Genomic DNA, 27,082 nt, shown 5'->3' with positions numbered 1-27,082 from the left:
TAAACTTATCCCATTTAAAGGTCGTCCCCGAGAAGGAGCCCCTTTGTCTTGTGTGTATTTACACATCTGAGATCAACACTTATTGTGATTGTTGTACTTAAACAAAAATAAACTTATAGAGTTTCTGTAATACACGTCACACAGCTATCTCACATCCAGTTCTTTCCTTTTTCAGAGGAAATTTATGTTAACACAGTAAACAATGAACCACCAACAGGATGTCTTATGTAATGTCGACAAGTGATCCTAGCTAAAAGAGGGAAGTAATGCTGCCCCAAAATTAACGGAAATTTAAAGGAATGTTCAATAGGGAGTGTCAGCTTTTGGTTGTGTTTGGAGTTTTCTGTGATGTCAGTTTTGCATACCAACACTAAAATCTACAGCAGCAGTGAATGAACACTTCAGAGTGGTTGAGCTGCTCCCACTACAATCTGGCACTGAGCCTTTGAAAAAAAAAATGTTCAGATGCTAAATCTATTCTCATTTATTCCTAAAAATCAATATGGATGTTGAAATGGATATTGAAAGGCTTATTTGAGTTAATTATGTCATACAAATAACTTTAATAACTAAATTTTTCATACCTCTGTTGGCTGCCCTGGATCTCTTTGGTAATTCTGCCACACACGATGTTTCTGAAAGCAATTATATCAGTATACTGGGAGGTGATTGGTCCTTACAGCCATAATAAGCTGCCAATACTTGCTGTTGAATCTCAATATAATACTAGTAGTCATATGTTGCATAACTACACAGTCATATAATTCATGCAACAGCTCAAAAAACAATTTTAATAACACTAACCCAAATAGATATCGGAATCAAATCAAACTGTGGTAATCAATTCTGAATCTTAAGAATCAGAATCCATTCTTGACATATGAATCGATCCCCAGCCCCATCTGGCACATGTGGGAATTCTGGCTTATTCACATCCACTTTTTGGAAAAAGCTAAGTGGCATCTGTCAAAGTTTTTGATGTAAAATATCACAAAAAAAAAAAAAAGAAAAAAAAAGGATATTTAAATGTGTTTACAATTAACTCAAAAACGTTACATAAAGTAAATGTCATGGCTGGACTTGAATACAGTACGTGGTATTCGAGTTCGTAGTCTCGTCTTCCTAGAACTCCCGCTAGACTGCTATTTTTGTTAGTTCCCAACTTTTAGATGACATAATTTTCTGCTAAAGCAAAAGGGATTTCACAGCTTGAGATTAATAAAACTTATCAAGCCATCCATCTTTGCTTAGCATTGAAAGTTAGTCAGCTGCAGCGTTCAGCGCTGATGCTCACCGGCAGCCGTGAAAGTCACCCTGTGGCTATACTTTCATTCATTTTAGCTGTTAAAGATAACATGCCAGAGATCTCAGTTGTGTGGTACAATTTAAATTAAGTGATGACTAGTTGGCAAGATGTAAACAAAGAGTTTTCTTTTTCTTCCCCCCTTCCTGGTCAAAGTGTCTCACTTGTTCACAAGTGGGTCTTGGGTCAGTTTTAGCGCATCATACAACTGTCTAAACCACACAACACGTAGCAGCTGAAGAGTCAATGAGCAGAAACGGTGCCAAGCTTTACGATCGGTGAATCAAAGCAATAAACGTTCAGCTCCATTTGTGTTACAGTGGTTAAACTTTAAGGCTTATATGCAAGAGTAAAAATAAGACATAAAAACTTTCAACTTTGTATAAAAGTGAGCAAATAACACATTAAGTTAAAAGCCAGCTCAGGACACGAGTCCTGGTTTGATTGCTCTGTGTAGGCTGGTGTGAACAGAACAGCAGCCCAGACTACGATGAAAAGATGTTTCACTTAACTGCATGTGATTTAAAAATCAACATCCACTTTCTTAACTTAAGTTTCTCTTTCTCTTGTTCAGCTCTACCAAAAACACCTCTGTACTTTGAGGGATATGACATTCTTCTTACAGGAATGAATCAATTGTCAACAATGAAATCATTTATCTTACAAGGGAAAACGGCAACCTATCCCCATAGATACCCAAACCAACCATGCAACACCTCCAAAAACCCACCAAGCAAGACTTTAATTACCTTTCTACACCTTGTGAAAATCAAACCTGCAAATGTTGGCAGTTGTGTAAACTAAGTCACTAGGATCAGGCTGTGGTCTCAAATTTTGCCAAGCGCCAAACATTTTGGATCTATTACAGGAATTAGAGGGTCGGTCACACACACACACACACACACACACACACACACACACACACACACACACACACACACACACACACACACACACACACACACACACACACACACACACACACACACACACACACACACACACACACACACACACACACACACACACACACACACACACACACACACACACACACACACACACACACACACACACACACACACACACACACACACACACACACACACACACTATATGTAATATATAAAGTATCAGTCAGAAATGTGGTCACTTCTACCCATTAAAGTTGAATGAGTATGCATGGTCATATAGTTGACTGGTATGATTTTATACATTAAGTATTACATACAAATTAAGTATTATGTTGCAGCCAACCAGAACTATGATGTCCACGTATTTGGACGGCAGGTCTCAGGAGGTTAAACAAACATCTGACTTGCTAAGTACCGTATCTTCACGACCATACGGCACGCCGTATGAAAAGGCGCCGTCTACACACACACATATGGCGCACCGCCTTACAACAAAACACAAAGCATACAAGTGTGCATATTTAAAAATAGAGCGGGAGCAAAACTGAGTTTGATTGTGCTTTATTTAAGTCTTTTTTACAATCATTGCATTAATTAAACCCAATTCCTCATCCTCCATTTCTGCATTAAACAGCTGCGCTAAATCAACTGTGCTTCGCTGTCAGTCATTTTCCGTGCCGTGCGGCCCCTCGGAAATGATGCCGGCTTTTACGAAAGCTCGAACAGTAGTGCCAGCAGACACGTTAGCCCACGCATCTACAATCCATCCGCAAACTGTGGCGTAACTTGCCCGGCGCTGCCTTCCACTCTTTGTGAAACTGTGGTCTCCCTCAGTCATCCATCGCTCCCACGCCACTCGCAGCCTCACTTTGAACGGCCGGTTCACACCGACGTCTAGCGGTTGGAGTTCCTTTGTCAGACCTCCCGGAATAACAGCAAGCACAGCGTTCATTTGTTTTACTTCTTTTTTCACATCGTCTGTGATATGGGCACGCATAGTCATAGATCAACAGCGATGGTGATATCAAATCACCTGGTCGGCAGCCTTACATACACCTGCCTCAGCCACTCTTTCATCATCTCTTCATCCATCCAGCCCTTTTCATTTGCCTTAATAATGACTCCTGCTGGAAAAGTCTCTTTAGGCAAAGTCTTTCTTTTAAAAATCACCATAACGGCAGTTTCTGTCCATTAGCGTGGCAGCCAAGCACAACAGTAAACGACGACTCTTCATACCCCGTTGTGCGTATCGCTACCGTAACTGGTCCCCTTCTCCACCGAGTGATTCACTGGGATGTCGAAAGTGAGCGGCACCTCATCCATGTTGGTGATGTGGCTGGGTTGAAGGCGTTTGTCAGTGATGTGTTTGCTGCAGTAGGAGTGGAAGTTTGCCAGCTTTTCAGTATAATCAGCCGGACGTTGCTGCACTACCCTTGTCCTAGTCCGGATGGAAAGATGGCACCGTTTCATAAAACTAAAGCGCCAAGACGGACCTCCTTGAAAATGTTCAATTTTAATTTCTTCCGCTACCGTTACTGCTTTTAGTCGAATAGTGACAGTCAAAACGCTCCTCCCACTCGTTCTTTCCTCGATGATCCACTGCTCAAGTCTTTCCTCCAAGTCGGGCCACCCCGCCTTATGTCAGCTGCGTCGTCTTCACCTGTAGGAGTTCGTTTTCCAGCTTCCTCCACTTGCGAACCATCGACTCAATCCTAAATTCTCTTGCGGCTGCTCAATTTCCATATTCCTCCGCGTAGCTTATAGCCTTCAGTTTAAACTGTGCTTGATATGCGTGTCTCTTTGCCATTTTCAGGGTTGTTAAGACAACAATGTTCTGCATAAAGCACATACCTGTTCTTTTATACACGCCCATACTTCTCCCTTTAACGTTCCCATGGTGGCCTCAACTACGTCTGCCTTACAATAACACACATTGGGCGCACTGCGCCATTGGGCGTGCTGCACATTTTGAAAAAAATATAAGACGTTTATGGTCGTGAAAATACTGTAATATAAAATGCATGTATCCAAAAAGAAAGACAACAGTATCACGCATGAGCTGCTGTTTTCATAAAATATGAAATATGAACAGTAAGCACTGAAGGCCACGAGCCCATCTGAATATCAAAGTACACTCAATTATGTTTTAAGGGGAATAAGTTATAAATAATTAACAGCCTTCAAACTGAAGGATCGATATAAACGCAAACTAGTTTATTTGAAGAACAAAGCACACTTCTGTCTAGTTAGAAATTATTAAGTCTGCAGAGAATTAAACTACAAATCTCTTCTCCCCCTTTCAGAATTTGCACTCTTGCATATAAACAAGATATTTTGCTGACAGGGGGTCTTGATCAGAACTCACAATAAAAAGTTCTTCACAATATGAGCTCGAGTGTGTGCAAACCCACAGAGACCAACATTTTTTTTCCCCCCCGCTTTCTAATCATGTTTTTGTTAAACTAATTTATTTGATTATTCATTTGCTACCATCTCGCCTCCAGCTCGTACTGAGCCAATTAATTTCTCTGCTATCCACAGCTATTTCAATCATTCACGCCTTTTGTCCAATATACAGTATACACATCCTCAGTAGCACCACATGCTGTTTGCATCTTGTATGCATCAGTGACTCTCTCCCGCTCACCTACTGCTGAACATAATTGTGCTGTAGACATGAAAAAAAAAAACAACAAATGTACGTGTTTATGAACCCGAGTCCCAGGCAGAGCTGAGTAATATCACTTATTGATGTTGCTGGCACCGACTGCCCTGGAGGATTGTTGGCCGTGTGGAAGAGCGTGTGCCTCCTACCTCGTTGCCGTACATCATGAGGTGGTGCGTGGTGATGAGGGCTTTGAAGACAACCACCCAGCTGGAGTTGGCTGTGCGCTCAAACAGCGTGTCCGCCAGTTGGGGAATGTTCACGTTCATCTCATTGGTGCAGTGAATCAGATCTAGCCCACATAAGAGAAGAAAAACAAACAAATAAAGACAACATAGTTATACACCAGCAGAATTCAAAGACAAGCGATCAGAAAGGCAACCAAGACAAGGACCTAATGAATTTTCACAATTACATATATAAAGAAGAACATGCTGTGGGAGTAAAGCAAACAGGACATGTGCTACTTTGACAGGTTTTTAAAAAGCTCCCCTTCTCTGGTCTTTCAGGGTCTCTCGGGATTCAAAAACAGTTTCTTATTCAGTGTGTATGGTACCTCCAGCTGTGATAATTTCAGGCTGCAGAACTGGCAGCCTCAGATACCAGAAATAGGCAGGGCTCAATTAGATGCCATTATGTTGGGACGCTAGCAAGTACACAAGTCTGATACTGCACGTACTGCAACAGGATACACTAAGATAAATAAATTATTAAATATGTACATTAGTATTAAAAATTGTGAATTTTGACCACAACTGGGAGATTTTTTGACCGGTGACTACCACTCACAACCCCCAACCTTACTTTATCAAGTCAATGAAGCAGGCAAATAACAGCTCGGGGAGTCAGGTACAAGTTTGAAAAAAGACAGGTTTTACCAGGTAAAGAAAGCCCAAAGCTAACAATTTGTAATCTAGTAATGAGGTCTAAAAGAATAGTGGAAGAAGCTCAAAAGGCTGAAACTAAAAAAGGTTTTGACAATGCAGTACAACCAGAAAGCAGATGAAGTATGATGCCTTCTGTTCAGTCAATTACAGTTTTCCATAAACCCCTTACTGCCACCTAAACAGGCTACTCCATTCAGGTCCAGCTGTTGCCTTTATGAGACCTTTTATGATTTCATAATCTGGTAGTAACCGTGTTCAAGATGCCATTTGCCACAGGTACTATTACAACCTCTTGCATCTGCTTCAAAACAAACAATCTGAGCAAGGGACCCATCTGTGATTCTCACCCACATGTGCTGAGTGTCTATGAATATGTGTGACTGTATACTTTAGCACGATACTCTAATAATGATAATGGTTGCATAAAACATGGAGGCAAATCAATAGGTTTTTTTACCCTTTAAAATAAAAACAAGCTGGCTAACTAGTAGTCTGAGGACATGCCAAGTAATGTGTCTACATCAACTTCTTTTATAAGTTTACAAACACACAGAGGAAACTAAAGTCACAGAGTAAAACATAAAAATTATAATGCAGTGGTATTAGAATTGGAAATGTGGGCTGTAGAACCAAATTTCTCGTATTTCTAGATACTTCATGACCTTGTGGAAAGCTGTGCATCTATTATGTAATGAATAATTTAACAACCTAACAGGTCTAAGAGTAAATCGCGGACTTTTCCTTCTGAATAATAAAGCCAGCTAAAAGAATCTTCTGCTTCACCAACTCGCTCCTCATTTAAAAAAAAAAAACATATTTGGTGTGTATCAGTTGCTTTGGTTTCTACCAACTATATGAATTAAAGAAAAGGCAGAGGAAAGAAACAAAATGGTCATTGACAATGCTGGTGGAAGACTTGGGCAAGAAGCAACAAAAAGAGGAATGAACGTTGGAAAAAAACATCTGCAATGTGTCTCCCAGGGAGCTCAGGTCTTAAAGGTATTGTGACATCATTTTTAACATGCTTTTAACACTATTAAAAGTCTTGGCCAACATCCCTCAAATGTGTCTAAAAGAGTGTAACAAGAAAAACTTCACTCTAGTACTCTTTTCCTGGCTTTTTATTACAGTGTTTTTTTGCGCCGTGAAAAATGCTTCCTTTTCCCCCTTTCCTGTCAATCATTGCTCCGCTCCTCCTCCAAACCTCCTCCTCCTCCAGCCATACGCTCACAGCGGCGTCGGAGAGTTAAGCCGGGAGCGACAGGCGAAGCATGCACGGAAAAGCAGGAGGGCGAACCACAGCAAACAATCATAAAAATAAAGGCATGCAAGCAGCACTGTCCCCTTATCTTAAGTCCAGTCAGTGGCCGCGGGTCTTCTTAGCAGTTTTCCTCCGGTGATTAGAACAAAAGAGGCTCTAAACAGCTCCGTGTTAAGCCTCATTTATGGTTCCGCGTTAAATCGACGCAGAGCCTACGCCGTAGGGTTCAGCGTATGGTGCGCGTCGCCGCGTAACCCTACGCCGTAGGCTCTGCGTCGGTGTAACGCGGAACCATAAATCAGCCTTTATATGGTGCGCTGGAGAGGAGAGGAGACAGGGAGCTGGGTGGAGGGGGCGGTGATTTAGCGGATTGTTACGTAACGATCCGCCACCAAACCAGGTGCGCCGTTTTTGCATAGTTATGCGGAAAATCCCAGAAAGCACACAATACACTGAATGTTAAAAGTTTGTTGTTTTTTGGGTGTAATTGATGTCAAGACACCCAACAAAACACAAAGAAATCAAGAAAAATGTGTTTTTCATGTCACAATCCCTTTAAATAATATTTTAAAAAAAGGATTTTATATGACAAAGTTCAAGTTCCTTTCAAAAGGACGCATTTTATTGTGTAGGAGACAACTGCATTGAAATTTGTGTCAAAATTATGTTGCACTTGAACTTTTACAGTTTTACAATTCATGTAATTACAAGAGGCATTCAAGATGAAGCCCTTGTGTGGCTCCAATGCATTTTTCACACGCTACGAAGAACGCACACCATTTCTTCGTTCGCCAGAGTGAGCATCATCCGGTGCTGCTTAGAAAGCATGCATGAAATAATGAGAGTTGGCTCAGTGTTTCATCAAACAAGCAAGCACATTCAACATGTGGAGAGAGGATAAATCCCTCGATCTGCAGGGAGGTGGTTAGCCCGACACAGGTCACCACAATGTTTTTTCTAATTTTAGCAGAAATTAGTCTGAGGCTCCACTGTCACTCCTAGAGCAAACAGACATCTTTTTTTTTTACCAACGATATCATCCTTTAAAAAGGGCTTTTCTCCTGCTCCTCATTTCACTTTAAAACCTCTGTCACTAACATTTTGTAAATTAAGCTTACTGGTATTCCTAAGAAACAAAGAGCCTAAAAAAAAAAAAAAAAAAAAAAAAAAAAATTGTAGTTGATTTTTTTTTTTTTTTTTTTTTAATTCATGTGTTTAGAATCACATCTTGTGCTGTGACTATTCAGCATACGTCACAATACAGATACTAAACTGCACAAACTGGGCATCCCTGATGATGGTTTATTAACAGTATGGATACATTACAAACAATGTTGACAACTGTTTAAAGCAAAACGGTACATTTTGACCAACAGAGTCAAAAGCTTCACAGCCCAAGAGCCTTTTTTTCTTATTTAAAAAGGCTCCTTTAGCCATAGGTCTCTCGCCTTTCCTTTTAGATCTAATGGCGCTTTTGCATTAGTATCACCTCAGCTCGGTTCTACCCGTTTTGCGCTTTCGCACTAGGGCTGAGACGGGTAGATCCGCTCCAAGTCGATACTTTTTTCTGTAACCATTTCAGTGAGGTTCTGAAAGCGGGCTGAGCAGGGACTATTTCTGACGTCACCACCTCCACGCCTCTGATTGGTCGGGGGGCGGGGCCGGCAGACGTTTGAATCAGGAAGCGGGAGTCAGAGCGAGAGCGACCCGCGGCTCGCAGCGATTTTATTATAAAGCGCAAAACGTCTGTTTGGTGATCCAACTCTGAGGTGCAGATGTTCATAAACCTGGTGGCTGTCGAGAAAAATTTAAAAAAGCGATGTAGACGGGCTGTTTTTTTGTCAGCCGCTTGCGGCTCCAGCTGATTTCTGATCAGCGCCGACATGAACAAAGCGGTTGCGCAATCGAGTACTTCACAGCAGCTTCACCACAACCTGCCCGCTTCTCCCCTGGCAGTGCGAAAACACACGTGTGGGGCCGTGTAAAGCCGCGCCGTGCCGTGCCGGGCTGAGCCGATACTAGTGGAAAAGTGCCAAAAATGTACTTGGTAAACTCAGTAGGTTGTGTCTCACTCCTCCACGACTCTCCTTGATGGCGTTGACATGTTTGTGGCTTCTAAAATAACCAAGTGGACATAAATGAGTTTTGATGGTGTATCTTCAAAGAAACATACTTTACAAAATTTACAAGTAACTGAAAATTACTGAAACAGAAAGGTAGAAATAAATGCTTTAAATCAAATTTTCAATATTTGATACGTTTTTAGAATTAAATTACACATTTGAAATGGCAGTAAAAGAATGGATTATGTTTTAATGTACACAGTATTGCCTGATCAGAACCTTAAAAATAAAATAAAAATGTACACCGGACAAAATGTCTATTTTACAAAGGAAACAGGGAGGCCAGATTTAATTTTCCCCCATTTTGGCCGGAATACAGTAAAGTCCAAGAGCTTACCGAGCCATCAATATGTCCCTAATGCGTAAAAACCTCTTCAATTCCAATTTTATCACAAAGGTGCCCAATACAATGTGAACAGAGTGTAACAGCTTGGCTGCTCTTCACTGTTGTCCACTTTAATGGAGATCGATTTGAACAGACATGTTCAGGTCCCCCTGGCTTATCATAAAGATTCAGTGTCTCCCCCTCGCCACGTGCAGCTAATGCAGTGAGCCTCTCAAGCACAAACATCAATCCAGACTCGCAGCTAAATTGATCATTTACATGAGATAGAGCTTTTTTCTTTTGTCATTCTTCTGCTTTCTCTACTCATCCTTTGTTCTTCACCTGGTACAGAGGCAGCTTGTCATTACAATACTGGAGGACTGCGGCAGGGAGACTCAACAAAAGACTTCATTTTCATAATCAGTTGTGCAGAGTCCATTTTTTGCCCTTTCCTTCACTTATGGAGCCAAATCAAGGCCAAAAGTTTTGCTAATTTGAAAATAAAATTTGAACCTGAAAATTCTTTTTTACAGTTTCAATTTTATTTTTTTCAGTATCAGATCTTTTTTTCAGTTTCAAATCTTTTTATTTCAGTTTCAAATCTTTTTTTCAGTTTCACGTCTTTTTTTTTTCAAGTTTCACGTCTTTTTTTTTCAGTTTCAAATTTTTTTTTCAGGTTCAGACTTTTGGCCCCGATCTGGTGTGGGGGGCGTGGCATCAACTGAGAGGGGCGTGGCATCATGAGTGACAGCATAACAGAGAAGGCGGGGGACGTTCCTCAGTCATGTTGCCTTCAGGAAACGTAGGTTGCAGAAGTTATCAGTAGAAGTATGATTCAACACTGTATATACACCATATTCATGTGATTGGCAGTGGAAAAAACGGATACTAGTGACACATTTCTGTTTAAAAAGCTGTTTTAGATCGTACTTTGTAGTATATGGAAGTGGGAAATGTCAAACTTTAAAGTGTGACTGTTGAACTGTACAGTCTGGCATTGTTTATTGCTTTTATACTGCGATTGGTGCCAAGTACGATCTAAAACAGCTTTTTAAACAGAAATGTGTCACTAATATCAGTTTTTTCCACTGCCAATCAAGTGAATATGGTACCGTGTTGAATCATACTTCTACTGATAACTTCTGCAACCTACGTTTCCTGAATGCACTTTCCATTCGGAAATCTCAAAGTGCTTACAGGAAAAAAAAAAAAAAAAAAAACATTCAGATCATTTATCATAGCTTTTAGTTGTGACGGGTCACCAGAGGGTTAAGTGGCATACTCAGTACCTAAATATCCAATGTTTGCGTCATGCATCAACATGTTGAATTGATGTTTTCAACAGCAGTCCAGCCCCGACTGTTGGCCTCACCTCGCAGTCTCTCAGCAGTTTGTGATGCTGCTTGAGGTTATAGCCATCAATTGGAAACGATATCCTTGAACTGGAACGAGACTTAATCACGTCTGGTGGCTTTGTTAAGGAATTACTTGCCTAGCTTCTCTTCCATTTACCATTCTTTCCACTCCATCTTTTAATCTGTTGCTCCCGTTTCTTTGTGCATCTCTGTTCTATCTGCCCATCTTGCCTCCTTTTTATCACAACTCATGTTTTTTCATTAGGTCTGGAGTGGTGTGAGAGAGAAAGAGAGGGAGAGAGTACTAAGAGAAGGACTGATTAGGTCTGTGGGGATGCGCGTGCACGAGTGTGTATGTGTGCCTGTGATAATGTAGGGAGGGTGCACGTGCCGACTTAATCAGGCAAAGAAAGCATCAGATGCCAGGAGAAAAGGCAAGGCGAGGCAACCGTGAAACGTACGACCAAGAGAGAAGATGGGGTGGAGAGAGGGAGAAAGAGGGGAGTCCAACGGTGAAGAAAGAGGGAGGGGCAAATAACGAGAATCAGACGAGTGATAAGGAGCAAAGGAAATAAGACAAGAGCATGAGAAGACATGTGAAAGACGAATGTCTCCTCATCCAGATAATTTGCAGGAATCCACACAGCCTCATCCTTCTATCTCTGCTGTCCATCTTCACGTAGTCCACCCCAGGAACACTGGGGTGAATGTCAGGGGGGTTTTGTTTGTGTGTTTTCTTTAACACCGTTAGAAATTACTCTGACTGCACTAGAGAAAAAAGGAAATAAATCACCATCAATGCTCAGATAAAAAGCCCTGCTCAACTATGTCAACATGCAGATAATTGGTACCCACACTTTACTAGTTAATGAGACAAGTGAGGGCTGAAGCACTGAGTGAACAAGTAAAATGTCATAAATCTTTTGCAACAATTGTTCCTCCAAAGCCAATTTTAGGGGTTTTGGGAGACATAAGCTATCTGATTTTGGATTAGGTTAGACATTTTAACATTACCATGCATACTTTATGACTTCTGGATCCAAAGCTAATTAATACAACTGCATTGGATTGTGCTACAGTGTGATGTTTTAAATGTTTCAATATAGTTTTCTTTTTAATTCATTTTATCTACAGCAGCAAAAACTTAAAGTGCCTTAAAAGATCTCATCAAACAGATATTGTTCAAAATTCTGGCACGTGGGTTTTTGATGCACTGAAAAAGTTGTCTATTTCAACATTACAGGAGATCATTAGCGTCACTTAGCATTCAGACTAATAATTTTTTTTAAAGTCAAAAGTGTCTTGGATCCACTTCAAAGCGCATTAATTATCACATTTTGTTTACTCCTAGTTTCTTATATCTTTAGCCATTCACCAGCAAGCTTTAGTATTCAATTCAGCTTTATTTATATAGCACCAAATCATGACAATTGTCATCTCAAGACACTTCATTATATTACTTCAAGATAGTATTTCATCCTCAAAACACCAGCCAATGTTTACAACACAGAAAATGTGGAGTGTTAAAGAGTGGAAGGAGTGATAAAGAAGTACAGATGGTGGTGCAGAGTCACGCAGTGCCTTCCCCATTTAATTACAAACATCTTGGTGAAATTATATGTACAGCAATGTTTGAACTATATTAATTCCGACAAAGGCAAAAGTCGGACGCTGTTTGCATGAGTTGCTAATCTTCAATTACAGTCATTCATTTCACATGTTACAGAGCTTAGTGCAACTAATGATTAACATCTGCTTAACTTCCCTATACGGCGCTGAAAATGTTTTTTGTCCAACCATATCCCTCAAAACCGCATTTCCCCCCGATACCCCAAAACTGAGGTTATTTTCTGCATACTACTATACTCGTACATATACTGTAGATTTTTCCAACAACGGTAGCAGGGAACATGCAAAATGCAAGCAGTGCAGTCTGTCATCTTGTTCAGCACCAACTTTGAGATTTCTAACTATATTGTTAAGCAGCAACATGCTGCCGAAGTTGAGCCGATTACAAAAGACTGTTTAGATGGTAGTAAGGTTGTCGAGTTAATAGAAGAACACTGATGTGTGTGGTAACACTGATGTGTGTGGTAATCTAACCATGACGCCATCGCTGTAATTTTGTATAGACTTCTTTTCAGAAGAACATTAGAATAGGTCAGGCCCCATTTAGTATACTTGCATAACTCGTGTTACACAAGCTTGAACTCTCAGCAGACAACCAGCATAATCAATCAATCAAAATTTTCTATTCCTGTAAGACAATTTGGAATTAATTCCCTGTGCAGAGCAAAAATGTTTCAGCAGTCAAACAGTCGATTCACAACTTTGATGGAATAAGGCACTATGGGTTTGCCAGAACATTAAATAAGTTAATAAAAATCGTGTGATTTCAGTGATGAAGTAAAAGCACCAACCACACTAAACAAGAGGGCTTGATCTAACATGATGACATGACAAACTGATTATACCAATTTACTGCATCAAGCAGCTGAGCTGGGGTTGATCATCCAAAGTTTAAAAACAAGCCAGCTGAATGTTGAACCTCATTTTCATTAAGAATGATTTCAAGCGGACATCTGCAATGTTTAGCATAACCCAATAACTGCAACCTACAGCCAAACAACTTTTTAAAAAAAATGTGTTTTTATTATTATATGTGCAGCATCTGTGTATTTGATCTCCTTTTGTTCCCATCGCCTTTTATCTGTGAAGCTGCCATGTCCAGAATCTTGTCATCTGACACAATAAATCAGCAGTGCAAGTACCTCTGTAATTCAGTCACAGTCGCACATGTGAGAGGAACGGCCGCTCTGTTAACGTGATCTCATTCTGAACACTGACCCTCTCTGTTCTAATCTGATTTGAGGTCCATTGTTTGTCGAATGGTGACCTCTGTGCTCTATGTCTGAAAAAACAACCAAGCAGAGTTCCAGAGACTTCCTGGTACCGAGGGACCAGTAGGGGAGCTGGAGGAGCCAGGTTTGGTATCCGTCCTTGCAGTGAACATGGAGATGCGCATCAATATTCTGGTTTGTTACAGCTGGGAATTAAATCCTGAACGTTAAAAAGGATTCCTCTTTTTCTATGTTTGAGTTGGTGCGATATCTTCTGAACTGCAAACAAAAACCACCAGCTATTGGAACTGGCCAATTTTCAGCTTGATCAGCTACTGATCCTGATCAGTAGCCCCCAAATATCTGGGGAACTATGAAAAGCCACAAAGGTTAAGGGTCTATCATCTGGTGCATACAGAGCAGGGAAGGACAATACTGTTAAGGCTGAAATATGGTTCTGCGTCACACACACGCAGAGCACACGGCGCAGTCGTGACGCCGTGCTGAACCCTTCAGACTTCTCCGTCTCTCCATTTGGTCGCGGTGCAGTACCCCCCGCGGCCACTAGTTAGCGATCTTTTTCTGAATAGTTTATCCGACTTTTTCCGGTCACAGTAAATCAAAGAAATAAGGACAACTATTGTGCAAAAAACAAAAACAAAAAAAATCACACATAAACGAAGAAAAAAGCCCTGGAAGTTCACTACTGCTTCAAACCGGAAACCGGAAATGCTTCGCTTTCAAACGAACCAATCACAGCCCTCTCGGTCTGCGTCTGGTCTGCGTCTCCTCGACGCGTAGTTACAATTTTCGGGAGGTGCACGTCACTGACGGCGCATGTGACGGCGTGTCCTCTGCGTGTACAAAACTTTCTAAAATCTGCCCCATATTTAAAGGAAAAAAAATGTGCATCAAAAATAATGGAGAAATTGTTGCACCCCTAGTGTGCTGAAATCGATCAGCAGAGGGCCCCGCCAGTAAAAGGTTCCTGAAGGCTACTTCTTCAGGATCTTTCCTGGGATTAGAGACCTGCACCAATAACCAGCCCGTGAAAAACCCCCACTTATGGAAACACACCCAATATCCTATGAGGCCTCAAATTAAGATGTCTAGGAAATTATTTCAACAGCTGTTATTTTCATCTGTTTCTCATCATTTCCCAAAAGTTGTCATTTCACCACTATAAGCAGCTCAGATCATTACTTAAACAAACCCCAGATGTAGACACTTCTTATAATTACAACCAGCTGATGAGCAGAATTACTAGAGATGAAGGGAAACCTAAATATGATACTTTCTGGACCACTGATATTTTCAATCCCGTGTATGAGAAACACGTTTGCTGCTGCAAGGAATTCGTTGCATTGCTAAAAGACCCTACCAGAGGGACACAGATAATAGAAAATCCTGAATATTATTGATGCTGAAGCACATCGTCTCCAGCTATTCAGCCATAAAAAGAATCCTAAACTGTTGGATGGTGGAAACATATTATCAAGGTATAATAAAAACAGTTCCATGAACATCGCCACAGTTGACTTGAATTCATTCAAACATCCACACAGATGCAAATGTGCACAAGAGACATCACAGGGATAAAGAGCCAGAAGGTGATGGCACCCTGAGGAGCAGGGCCTGAATCAGTTGAAGATTAACACTCCCCAATATCAGCACCTTGTCTGCCATACTAGTAATCTCCCTCTCTTCTCCGTCTGTCTTTGTGTTAGAACCTAAAAATGGGTTTTGTTCAAAAGAGGATTCCATGTACGAGGCTCAACTTTCTCTCAAATCCTCCTGATAAAAAAAAGGAATTAAAAAGAGAGGAATCAAGAATTATACAAAAATTAAAATGAATAAACCTGATGAATCAGAAAACGTTTGGTTTTTTTTTTACACTTAATTTTGGGGGTTTTAGAACATTTTTTTTACATTTCTAAATGCTTTTTTAAAAACCGCAATGTGTTGCTGATTTAGAAAGACATGAGACCACTGTAGTGTTGACAGTCTCTGAAGGTGCTGTACTCGTACAACCAACATAACCAACAAGATTATAAAAAATCTTATTGGGATATAAAAGTGAGGGCATTTAAAAAAGGCATAATATACTATATTATACCATAAACTATACTACTATTGGCTTTTAACATACTGTAAAAACACTAACCATCCACCAAGTGTATGCTTTTACTTCCACAAATTGATTTTATTAAGAGTCGTATGCCGCAGTTATGCTTTTCATATAAATCAAGCTACAAAAGTAGCCTGATCACAAGTCGTGAAAGGTAGAATTCTGCCTTTGGGGGGGTAAAAATAAAGTCCAGATATCCACACTGAAATTCAAACATCCACCAAATATACCAGATATTGGAATATTCAGGTGCAGCTCTGTTAGTTGTGCCACAATTTTTTTCCCCCATTTATTTACTTGAATTCAATTGTAAAGAGATGTAAAATATGATAAAGAGAAACTGTATTATCAACCATCAGTATCGATAAATAATAGCATGGATACCAGTGTTAAAACATAATAATATTGCCCTAATAATATTGCCCGTAATCTTGAAGAGATTTCCATCTTACAATAACTACAGGAAAAAAAGATTCATTAAAGAGTTTAATTAACTAATATTATTCTTAGTTCTGGGAGGACCTTAATAGAGGGAAAACTGTGGCGTGTGGTGCAATGATTGCCCTTCAAGTGTGAGAGTCAATGGTCAAATGTTGTGAATTCTCCAAGCACTTGCTTGTTTTAACGACACAGAAAGAATGTATGGTGTATGATGGTTGTCAACGTCTCTTTGCACAAAACATATTTATAATGCAATTCTGTAATCTAGTTCCTGAAAGCAAATTCAAGAATGAGGATGTTTATTTGAAGGATAGGTGAGAATAACGAAAGACTGAGGTGACAGGATGAGTCATAATGAAAAAAAAAATATGCTTAACAAGGAAGTTATGATAGAAATAAACAGGGAAGGGGAGAAAATATGACTGTCAACCTAAGTTGATCTATTAATAGACTAGCTGGTTCTTCAGCTATAATTCTCCACTTGAAAGAAAAAAGCTTGTCTTTCGTGCTCTCGACACAAAGAGTGAAAAGAGAGAAACCCTCCTCTCTTCCCCAACAGCACAATTTTCCAGGGGAGATCTGGGAAAATTGTCAAGGGAATTGAATTAAAGTCTCCGTGTATGTGTCACAATGAGAATGTCTCCGTGCCAACTTCTTGGTATGAAACATCCTGCAGTTTCTGCTATAAAAAAAACCCCAGAATGACACTAAGGAAGAACAGCAGGCAGCTGTACATGCATGCAGGTAAAGTACGGGAAGAAAAATAAGCAGTTGAACCCAGTCAAAGGCTCCTGAGAGCGAGCACAACTAAAAATAAACAAAGACAACAGATCAGGACGGGAACAGAAGCACTCAATGTTCCCAAAAAGGTTCACAGACGCACACAAAGCCTATTTCAAACTGTGTGTTATTTCCAAGTGAGACGGAGACGACTATTCTTAGTTTCCTACATAGTACAGTACATTGGATTTGTACAACTAAGGGTTCTCTTGAGGACACTGAACCCCAAACAAGTCCCATGAAGTTTTTCCCAGAGAAAAACTCTTATTGCAACTGTTGTGTCAGGTGTGTCCGCAGATACCCAGGAATGTAAAAGGTGCGTATCAGAGCCAACTCAAAATACAGCATTTAAATAGAATCGCCTCGTACGGTGGCAGTATATTTCCTGCAACAAAAGGCTGCTGCAAATCACGTCACTATGGCAACTGATGACAGGATTTACAAGGGAAAGTTGCCAAACAAAAAAAAAAAACCACAACATCTGAAGGCTCAACAGACGGTACCGAAAATTGAGTTTTGTGATAATTATCTGTAGATCATATGACTCATTATTACTTCAAAAGTGATTACTAGTGCAGATTTAGCATTTCCTTCCTGAAACCGCACTGCAGCAGACCTAAATATCTGCACTGTATCAGCGGCAGGAAGTTAACTCGCCACACAGGTTTCTAAGAAGCTAGTGAATGCTACAAGGGCACGTATTTTTATATTTCTTTCTGTAAAACAAAAAAAAAGTGTGGAGATCCAGAGCTTTCAAAGCACTGAATTGTGTTTTAGGTTGTAAATAATATGTAATTGATGATGCTCAGAATCATAAATGAGCACATCAAGGATAAGATGGGTATAAAGCAGGATAAAATGAATGACATGGAGACTTTTTAGCAATGGCTTGGCCAAGATAAGACATGCATACGGACAATTTGAGTTTATAATACTTATCACAATTATTTTGAGGATTGTGAATTATGTATTGCACACATACACAAAACAAAACTAATACAGCTCCTCTGAGTTGCTTTGTAGCATGGCTGAATATACAGTCATCAATTGAAAGTTCACTCACTACTAAAAGTTGCTGTGAATAAATTTATGCTCCCCCACTGTAGTATGTTTCCAACTAACTCAATATACACTAAAATAGATTGAAGCACAAGCCGCAAAGACACAATGGCAGTTTCACTCCCCTCCCCCCCACACACATCACAGTCCACATCACGTGCATTCCCTTGGGCTCGACTTGAAACAGAAGTATCCAGACAACAGTCAGTAGTAAGCCGTTTTCCTGCCTTGCAGTCCAAGCTGCGCCTATCTCTGCTCTGCAGTCTGGGAGGGGCTTTCCCGCTCTGTTTAGATAGCATTAGACTCACCTACTATTACTTAAGACACAGGCGTCTCCACCATTCTGCTAAGAAGCTACACCCACAGCAGGTCTATCGGGGCTGGAATCATAGCAAAACAAACTGGCAGGAAATGAGCAGGCCTTTTTATGTCCTTACATGTCCCGAACTTCACCAAACCCTTTCCTATACTAAAAAAAAAAAAAAAAGTAGTATTGTGGTATTCCATGGATGGTAATAAACCACACCATGATTGTAAAGGCAAATCTGAAGTGTAAAAGCAGACAGGCATAAAGCGAAAGCATGATAGAAAAATTAATTTATAGAAAACTAATTTGATTTTTCCACATTTTTAAATTTGAAAAACAACAAACCTGCAATAATAATGCAGATTATGTACATATGTTACCAATTTTCAGAAAGCAAAACCATTTTTAAACATATTTGTGGAGAGTGTGTCTAACCCTCAGGCCAGATGTGCAGTTTTCCCCAACTCCAGCGTGCAGTCTGGAATTTCTTCCTTCTTTTCCTTCCTTTTTTTTTTTCTTCTCGACAAAGCCACAAATCACAGGCTATCGACAGCAAGAAATGTATGATGTGCCTTCACAAATGTTGAATGTTGTAATGGGGCAGCTGTCTTAATATAGAAGCTAGCAATCTAGGCTGAAAAATGGAAGCTACTTAGTTCAGCAGTTTAAAGCTGGTACCGCTTCAGGTTTACCCCAAGCTTCTTTTTTTTTTTTTTGGCAGTCAAAACTCATGGGTGTGAAAAATGTTTCTAGCGTGGCAACATCTTTTTTTCCTGTCTTGTTCCAAGAACCGATTGCGTCAAGGACTGGACAAAGGACTATGGTGACTAAACTCAACTCAATTTTGTGAAAACAGGAACTATTGCTTCATGTTCAACCAAGTCAAAGAACAACTAAAAACATTTCCTTGATATAGATGTGAAATCAAAGCAGCGTTTGAAAGCTGGAGTTATCTCAAGGGCTTCTTGGTTTTTCTGGAATTAAAACAAAAAAACACGACTCTGGGCTCCAGGTGCGAGCATATTTGTCCACGACCACCTGTATGTCTTAGCCTTTTAATGGGAATATTGTGGTCAATAAAAGAATAAACCAGTGTTTAGACCAGTGTATTGGCATCTCCTCAGTCAAGCCGGTGTTCTGCCAATCCTTGCTACCTGCCGAGAAATGCTACTTTGTGGTTGTGCGCACGCGCACAGTCGATTTTCAAAGTTTGATTGCCACGCCCACCATTTCTTGCACAATGTAAAATTGATAATATGGGATGTTGAGTATTTGATCCTTCAAAATACACTACCCATGACATGAATTGCATTACACTTTGTGAACATTATACGATAAAGAAAAAAAAAAAAAAAAAAAAAAAAAAAACAATTATATCGCTTTATTTGATATTCATTCAGTCATCCGCCTTTATTTAGCCAGGCAGGTCATTAAGAACACATTCTTATTTACAATGACGGCCTGGCAAGCAACAAGGACCATTTGGGGGAAAAGGAAGTGGGCTAGGGAGTAAAACACAGTAAAATTGTAGCTCTACAAAAAAGGTAGAAAACCATTAGGTAGCATTTTTTGGCAAAGCAGTAGAAATTGGCAGAACACTGGTCCCCTACCTCTTTCAGATAAAGATGACAGTGTAGGAAGATGACACAGACCTCACACTATTCATGAACGTCAAAAGTCCTGCATTAGGAGCTGTGTGACATAGAAACACAGCCGATCCAGGGTTCAAACCGGACTATGTTAGCAAAAACAACATAGTCAGTGTCTATTCTATAGCATATTCAATTTTTTTTTTTTTTTTTTAAGTGATTTGTTCCATTATCCAATAAAGCCCCTCCACACTTGACCTCAGGGCCTGCCTGCACTGCCCCCTGGAGAAAGCAAAGAGAAAAACAGGCAACTTTTGTTTTTTGTTGTTTTTTTTTGTTTGTTTTTTAAATAAAACGTGCCTGCAAATTTTTGTCTCTTTTCAGCAACAGACACTGTTCGAATCCAAATGTAACTCACATTAGACGTGTATCAGAGAGAATCTTCACAACTACATATTTGGTGGGTCGTAAAACGTGCAGATAAGAGCTTGTTTAACCATTTAGCCACGCCTTAGCTACTTAATTTCAAGCTAAAAAGCATATATCATTGGATTGTTTATTTTGTTTTGACGTACCTCAACACTAATGCTGGCATCCATTGAAGTCTGGTTTGCATAATGTGATGTTAGCCCCATGTAATGAGAACAAAGTAATGAGAACAAAATGAGGCAGCAACCCCATCTGATGCTTCTTCTCAAGATCATGATGTTGACATGAAGCTAAGGCTGGGCGATATTGACAAAAATGGCCCAGATGGTGAGGGGAACGAAAAGAAAAAACATCCTTCTGTACTGTCAAGGAAGTACTTCTATCACTGCAAGAAGTTCCCCATCAGAAAGGTTTTTTTTTTTTTTTTTTTTTAAATATTGCAACCATGCCCGTGTCCTGCCTAAAACCTGAAAATGTTGACTGGCTACTATTTTTGGCTAAGAACCTTTAAGAACTGAGTGAATGACATTGGTGACAGAGCACCAAAAAAAACTAACAAAAAAACTGTAGTCAACTAATCCAATAATAATAATAATTTAAGCCATTACAAACCCCCCCGAAATGTTGATTATAATTTGGTATTATCAACATCTAAAAATATCAGATCTTTACACAATATGGGATGGATATAGGCCAATGCAATATAAAAGCCCTGGTACCATCATTGCTTATTTCTAAATTGTCACCAGTCCTATTGTTATCAGCATTATTAATGGTAAACTGAATTTTGAATTAGTCACTTTTAAGGGTTTAGTTTTTGAGGAAGTCAGAATTTCAAACCCCATGAAGATTAACATTTTATCACAACCCTGCAGCCCTTGAATTATCTTGTTTTAGTTTTAACCGACTCAGACATCAAATCTAAGTGGTCAAACTGTGACGACAATACCTTCCTCAACTTGTTATCTACTGCTGTTTAGACTTAAGATTATAAATATTCCACCATTGTGTGCATACATGAACAATGGATAAATGTCAAGATGGCCTGCAAGCCTTTTCTGAAATAGAGCTGTAAAGTTCAGACTGGCATTGGCTGGCTGCAGGCAGATATGCAAACCACTTAAGCCTGAGCTGAATAACTTAGTGCACCCAGAGAAAACGTGGACACGGTAGTCCAGACAGACAGAATGTTTATGTGAAGCACTACTCCAGCACTGCATCAATTTGTCATGCAAGTGTGTAACCTAGTTTTCAGGTTTGGCTAAAAATGGCTCAACACAACATGGTGTCAAAGGACATGTGCATCAGCAGCTCAGTCAGTTGGTAATAAAAAATGATGTGGCATATTGTGTTAAGGAACCAAAAACTTGGCTACCACTTAAGAGAAAAGTGTGTGTGTGTGTGTGTGTGTGTGACGGGGGGGCATCTCAACAGGATTGCACAGCGGATTACTTGAGCTAAAAATGCTGTGGTTATAACCCACAGACACTAGCTACAGATTACAGTAAAAAGGGTTATATTAGCTCAAGGAAAAGGTTAAAGGCTTGCAACCTGATTGATAACTCCCCCTCTAGTGTAATCAAAGCAAAAAGAAGTATAAATCAACGTTTGCCCGATGTACTACTACTATGTGCATAGTTATGTAGATTCATACAGATGGACAAATGTGTTAGTACCCTTCCACTGAAGTAAGTAAAGCCCAAAGTAGTCAGACATAACCTAAAAATTACACACAAAAAAAAGACTAATTAAAGACTAAGATTAAATATTGAGTAATGAAAATAGCATTAGTATTGAGTTCAATTATATTATTTTTTTGTTGTTTTCCCAGACTGTTTGGTTAGCATTGTATTATACATTCCTAATTTGTTATTAAATGTCCCTTCCTACCACATCCAGGGAGGTTGGCTACAGTCCGCTGCTCGCTACATGTCTGATTGAAATTTGCAAATGTCACAGCGAACAACACGCTGCTAGGTGATGGTCTTAGCATTTACCTTTAACATTTTTGTCTACAATTTTCTTTGACTTCCTCAACTGAGCTTTCTCCTCTGCCTTCTCTGGTCCATGTCCAGCATAATGAACACTATGATAACAAATAACAGACCTTTACACTATTGGCACTGGACTAAAATTACCTCAGGACCTGCAATAATGCCCCACTAAAATTACACCCCAACATCTCCATTTAGTTCCATCCATCCGTGCTAGATGAGACGAGTCTTGGTTTACTGCTGAGTCCTCGCACTTAATTAAACAATTACCTTTTAGCAAACATTAAATTTGAATATTGCGTTATAGTCATCTGATCAGACACTCAATTTAGATTTCAGCAACTACATGTCACATTTTAACAAGTGACAAAAATTTGAAAATGGCGTATTGACCTATGTGTTTTACATTGCGATGGTAACATTAAACTTAACTGTAAAAACAAACCATATCTTTCGCTGACTCCCCAAACGGTTTTGCGCTATCAGATAGGGTTCAAGCTTGATTAAGGATAAAACGTTTCTTAGTGTGTGATACAGCCAAACGTGACATTTCATTGTCGCTCTTCTGCTGATTTGAACGTCTTGTTTTAAAGTCTGCGTGTGAAGCTTAATGTTGATCATAACTCTGCATCATCAACACCTAAAAATATCAAATCTTTACACAATATGGTTTGGATATATCGATGTAATATAATCTCTCACTTTTACTACAAATCACAGCCATGGTGGAGTCGCAAGGGCTTAAAAACACAGACATCCTCTGTGATTATTAGAAATTACTGCAGGTCCCCAAATAATTTTAACCCTGTGCGAATGGGGATATATATTCTTTTCTTTTTTTACAAGAGTACAAGATTGGAGACACCTGTGATGCAGGACACATTTCTTTGTCTGATCAGTTTATAAATGTATCCAGGTGTGTAAATCTTTTTTTTTTGGTCTGCTTGTTTTTTTTAAACCTGGCAACACATGGCCCTGATGAAATGAAGTTCTCATCCTAGATTTCACTTGGTAAAAGGGCTGCAGGGAAACATTTTCAGGATGTTTTTGGCAGCTTTTGACATTCCAAAAAGCACTTTGATGAAGAAAACAACATTATTAAGGAGCATCATGACATTTCCTTGATGTCTCTAAAGTTCAAGACTATAACTCAGCCAGAACTTTTGCAAGCTTTGCTTTTGGGGGAAGACCAACACAAAACCTCTATCTGGCAATGCATTTTTCAGTTGTAAAATTCCAGTAATGTTTTCCTGGAAAGTACAACTGCCGGTGTAAAACTCAAGGTATTCTTGTGTTTAGTTTCTCACTGAATGGGACAAGCATAGTTGGCTTCATCTCAACTCTGATTTTGTTCTCATTCAGTCCTCTGATGACGATAAAGGACAGAGACGACTAATGATTTAGGAACTAGACAGTACAATACTTAGCAGCCACTTATTTCATCCACACTCCATGTATGCAACTTTAATGAGTCTTGACTACCAAGTACCTCTCATGTGACTTCAATGTGTGAACTCCTCTCAGAGGTTGAGGACTAATTCTTCTAGATGTCATTTAGTGTTTGTTAACAGATAATTACTTACATGAGATTCAAAATCAAAAGAAACATTCAATTGGTTAAACAAAAAGGTATGTGTCACTAATTTCAACACCCCCCTACTTCCATTGCGAATTAAAGTCCAATCAGCAGCAGATAACTGACTAGGTTAGCCATCACAACAGAAACCTGGAGAGAAGGACGCTAGACTTTAGTCTGACTGTAAGGCGGTCCTTCTTGGACTGCTACTGCCTGTACTTGTCCATTAATGCGACTGCTGCAGATGACACTTGTGTTGAAAGTGTGTAGATTACAAGGTCCTTTCAAGTCAGAACCCCCCAACAACACTGGTGGGGCACTCTGCTGCCACCAGTATGATGAAAGCGGAGCATGTCTGAAGGTGTCTGACATGGTTATCGTTTCACCAAAGAAGCAGCCTCCCAAACATCTGCTGATGCGTGCTAATCATTTTGCAGCTCAAAAGGAGATTAATAAATCTCACCTTGAAAACAAGAAAACTTTAAGCAAAAGTAGGGAGATGTTTTCCAATACTCTCTGACCCTCCTTCATTGATTTTCATGACATTAAAATTCAAAAAACAGAAGAGCTCTTTAAACCTGGGGGGAAGGAGTCGCAGTTTTGCAGCATGACTCGCATGCTGGGGTTAATTGAGGTGGACAGGCTCAATCATGACACTAAATGGCTTTAAAATGGCATTTATTCTCACCAGCGGCGCGTGAAGGTCACGGTTGCGCCAGTAAACGGCCCCCTCCAACCTTCACTGCTGGCAGCTTTGAGACGCTGCTGCCAGGTTTATACGATTATTAGGTTTAGATACAAATATGCTGTTGAAATCATTCGCAGCTTGCCGTGAGACAGAGACTTCTGCTTGTAGTGAACGGCTGCCAAGGCAAGAGCCAGGGAAAATGACGCTCGTCTGTTTACATGGACGTGCAGCGTCGAGGGTTTCAGACTTGTCAAAGATAGATACTAAAAGGAAGAAGGGAGGGGGAGAAAGAAAAAAAAAAAAAACAGGCCACCAGTAACACAACTTTCCCCAAGTTTATAGAGAGATGGTTTGCCAGGTAGCCCAGTTTCTCTCTGATCACTGAGACCTGTTGGTTCAATGTTTAAAGCCTGTTGAACTCATACTAAAGAGACCAGGAAAATCCGCAAGAGTGGCTGCTCAAATGTCAGTCTATTATTAAAAGGATAATTTCAGCTATGAGAAAAACAAATTGTATTGAATGACAGCTTCCACTTCTCTTATGGGAAATACTTCCTACTTTCGTTTAACATATAATTACTGATTATATATATATATTTTGGCTTTATCAAGCAACAAAATGGAGGATGAAATATGAAGTACTGAGCTCACAGAGAGCCATAATATGAGGATCTCCTTAGTCATGAACCAGCTCCACATCTTAAATAAACTCTGGACATACAAATTAGTGTTACGCTTATATACTCGTACCCGTTATGGCTGTGATTGGAAGATATTTATTTCAAGAATTAGCAGTCCCAGTTGTGTGTAGGGTTGGAAAGTTGTGGAACCGCTAGAAACTCTACAAGTTATGTTGGAATTAACTTTTGAGTCACCTGGGGTCGGGTCTGGTACCCCTCCTATTCACAGTCATTTCCATCAGTACAACTGGGCACGTTAAATTCAACCCTGTGGGTCTGCAATGACACAAATGTCTGCAAATCCAACAAGGTTTACAGAGTAACATTTTCAGATTTAAGTGGTCTCATACATAAGCCCCTGACTTGTAGCAGACTTGTAGCCATCTTCGTTAAACCACCTCTCTTATAAGTTGAAGGGAGGTACCACAAGACACATAACATGCCAGCATGGTGGAAACTTTTAAAGGATAGGAGTGCGTGCAGCTCACTTTTACCAAACACAGCACCGTTGAAGGCATCCAGTGCATCACCATTCATCCACTGAGTGGAGTGACAATGCGATGCCAACCTGACCGCTGGTTGGATGTGTCGAACAACTTTCAGCTTTGGACGCATCGACACACACATGGTTACACAGCAAGTGTTTGCTAATTAAATTTGGGGGGCGCTTCAAAGTATGCAGATCATTTATGGAGCACATAGACAAGACATTTGACTGTTTTATTTTTAATAGTATAAGGAAGACATGTCAGAAGCACAACCACTCATGCATTCATACAACACAGTTACTATCTTTTGGTGGAACAATGGGGCATTTTTGTCGTGGCCCAGTTCCTCCTTGTGGACTATAAAAACAACAATGGACATAGCATTTACTCATATGGCTCATTTCCTGAAGAGTGGTTTTCATGTCTCTTTTTCTCTGTGCTGAGCGTGGCCATGTTGCTCGGGATCCCGACAGGAACACGCCCACTGCATGTCAATCAAAGAAGTTAGCAGTGGCTACCAGCTCCTTTAGCGGTTCCCAAACAAAAACAGTTAGAGCTACCGGCACACGTTTACAGCAGTCAATATCTCACTTCCGCAAGAGACAACCTGGAAGTTAGATGGTTGATTCTTGGTTCCCCCTCAAGCTTTTGCTTCACAGCAAGGCCAAATACAGGCGAAAATAACCCACCATTGAAGTGCTGTGTGTACAGGGTTGTGTTATGTCACCTTATTTACTGGCTGGCCACTTTAGGAAAAACAAACTTACGTAGGATTCTAGGAACCATATTTACATGCAATGGAGGATCACACAGGGGTACCATCAGTATCTGTAATAAATATAACTTAAAATGTTTTCTACTACATTACTACATTAAAGTTTCCTGTCATAGTATGAACAGTAATTTTCCAGTTTATTCACAATAATTGCCCTATAGTTTCCAATAGGGCTGGGCGATATATCGAGATTTTAATATATATCGATATATTTTCAAACACGATATGGTACGAGACAATATCGTTTATATCGATTTAAAAAAAAAAAAAAAAAAAAAATGTTTACATTTTTTTTTTTAAATGATTTTGATATAGCTTATTTTCTGACAAATTGAATGTTTTATTTGAGATTTGCACAAATGTTTTGTTATTTGCACAACTGTCAACCTCAGTGGAAAAGTCTGCCTGTTACTGTCTACATTGTATTAGTTGTACAGTGTATTTTAATTTAATTGTTATGCAGGAAAGGGATATT

At 39.8% G+C, this 27,082-nt stretch overlaps 1 protein-coding gene across 4 annotated transcripts in view; it reads right to left on the bottom strand.

Moving 5' to 3' along the window:
- Nucleotides 1-27,082, bottom strand: part of si:ch211-200p22.4 (phosphatidylinositol-binding clathrin assembly protein) — a 91,850-nt gene that overhangs the window by 58,799 nt on the left and 5,969 nt on the right. For all 4 annotated transcript variants that reach the window (XM_061710516.1, XM_061710514.1, XM_061710517.1 and 1 more), the window contains exon 2: nt 5,032-5,174. In XM_061710516.1, coding sequence (XP_061566500.1) covers nt 5,032-5,174 — 143 coding nt within the window. The remainder of the gene's footprint in view (nt 1-5,031; nt 5,175-27,082) is intronic.

The sequence above is a fragment of the Cololabis saira genome, chromosome 20, assembly GCF_033807715.1.
Source record: "Cololabis saira isolate AMF1-May2022 chromosome 20, fColSai1.1, whole genome shotgun sequence".
NCBI classification, from domain to species: Eukaryota; Metazoa; Chordata; class Actinopteri; order Beloniformes; family Belonidae; genus Cololabis; species Cololabis saira.
Note: the sequence above shows the minus strand (reverse complement) of the source record. Positions and strands in the feature narration are given on the sequence as shown.